At 42.4% G+C, this 1,070-nt stretch overlaps 1 protein-coding gene across 1 annotated transcript in view; it reads left to right on the top strand.

The window, feature by feature from the left end:
* Positions 1-1,070, top strand: part of LOC122253421 (uncharacterized) — a 2,310-nt gene extending 1,240 nt beyond the window's left edge. Inside the window, exons 2-3 of the mRNA XM_043016487.2 lie at positions 1-402; positions 495-1,070. The exon at positions 1-402 is cut by the window's left edge and continues 403 nt beyond it. Coding sequence (XP_042872421.1) covers positions 1-402; positions 495-933 — 841 coding nt within the window. The 3' untranslated portion in view covers positions 934-1,070. The remainder of the gene's footprint in view (positions 403-494) is intronic.

The following is a 1,070-nucleotide window of genomic DNA, read 5'->3' as shown; positions in this document are numbered from 1 at the left end:
TCTTGAAGACCTTCGCCCTAGAGGATTCAAGATGTTTGACCGAAAGAAGGGCATGGACGTTGCCCACACCAAGCTCGTCCTTGAGGAACTGGCTAGACTCCATGCAGCCTCATATCTCCTGAAGGCCAAGATTCCGGACCTTACCGAGAAATACCCAATCCTGAATTTAGACTGGATAAACTATGCCGATGACGCGAGAGAAACGATGTATGAGACATTTACCAAGCAGATGGATATAGTTAAAGATATGCTGAGCAAAGTCGGTGGGTACGAAGTGACGGAGAACTGGCTCAGCAGAAACAAAGAGAGAGTGCTAGAGATTCTGGACAACCAACTGGAAAGGGTTCCTCCCTATGATGTTTTGTGCCATGGCGACTGCTGGAACAACAATGTGCTTTTCAGGTATGTATGATAGAGAGATTGATTTTTTTCATAACTGGTTCATAGTTTGAGTTAGAGTGCATCATTTCGTGAATTCACCTTCTTTTTTTCAGATACAATGAAAAGGAGATTCCAGTAGAAGTTATGCTGCTTGACCTACAACTGGTTCGCCAGGCATCGTTCGCCACGGACCTCACCTACCTCTTCCATACAAGTCTAGAAGGTCATGTAAGGAAAACGTACCTTGAGGCATTTCTTAACATTTACTACTCGGCTTTTCTCTCCGTGACGGAAGCAGGAGACACTGCTATGCCCTTCTCCCGACTGGAGCTTCGGCAGGAGTATAGAAACCACCTTGAATTCGGCCTGATGCTAGCAATGCTGGTGACCATAATGATAATCTGTGAAGGGAATATCAACAAGGAGGACCAGAAAGGCTTTTCGGATTCAGTTAAAGATATTTTGGATCAGCTGGTTGCAACATCTCCTATATTACGTCCTAGATTTCTAAGCATATTTGACGAAATGGTCGAAAATGGAATTATTGAATGAGGTATTGAAAGGCAGCAGGTCATTTCTTGAAAACACATATATACATGGTGTATTTACATATACTTTTTTCTCAGTGTTTCCTTTCATTGTTCTTATAGCTAATATCATCAGCATTAAATAAAGCGTTGTTATTTGCA

This window comes from Penaeus japonicus, unplaced genomic scaffold, assembly GCF_977035675.1.
Source record: "Penaeus japonicus unplaced genomic scaffold, GWHDUDI00000001_assembly GWHDUDI00000035, whole genome shotgun sequence".
NCBI lineage: Eukaryota > Metazoa > Arthropoda > Malacostraca > Decapoda > Penaeidae > Penaeus > Penaeus japonicus.
This window is presented reverse-complemented; position numbering and strand designations above follow the sequence as displayed.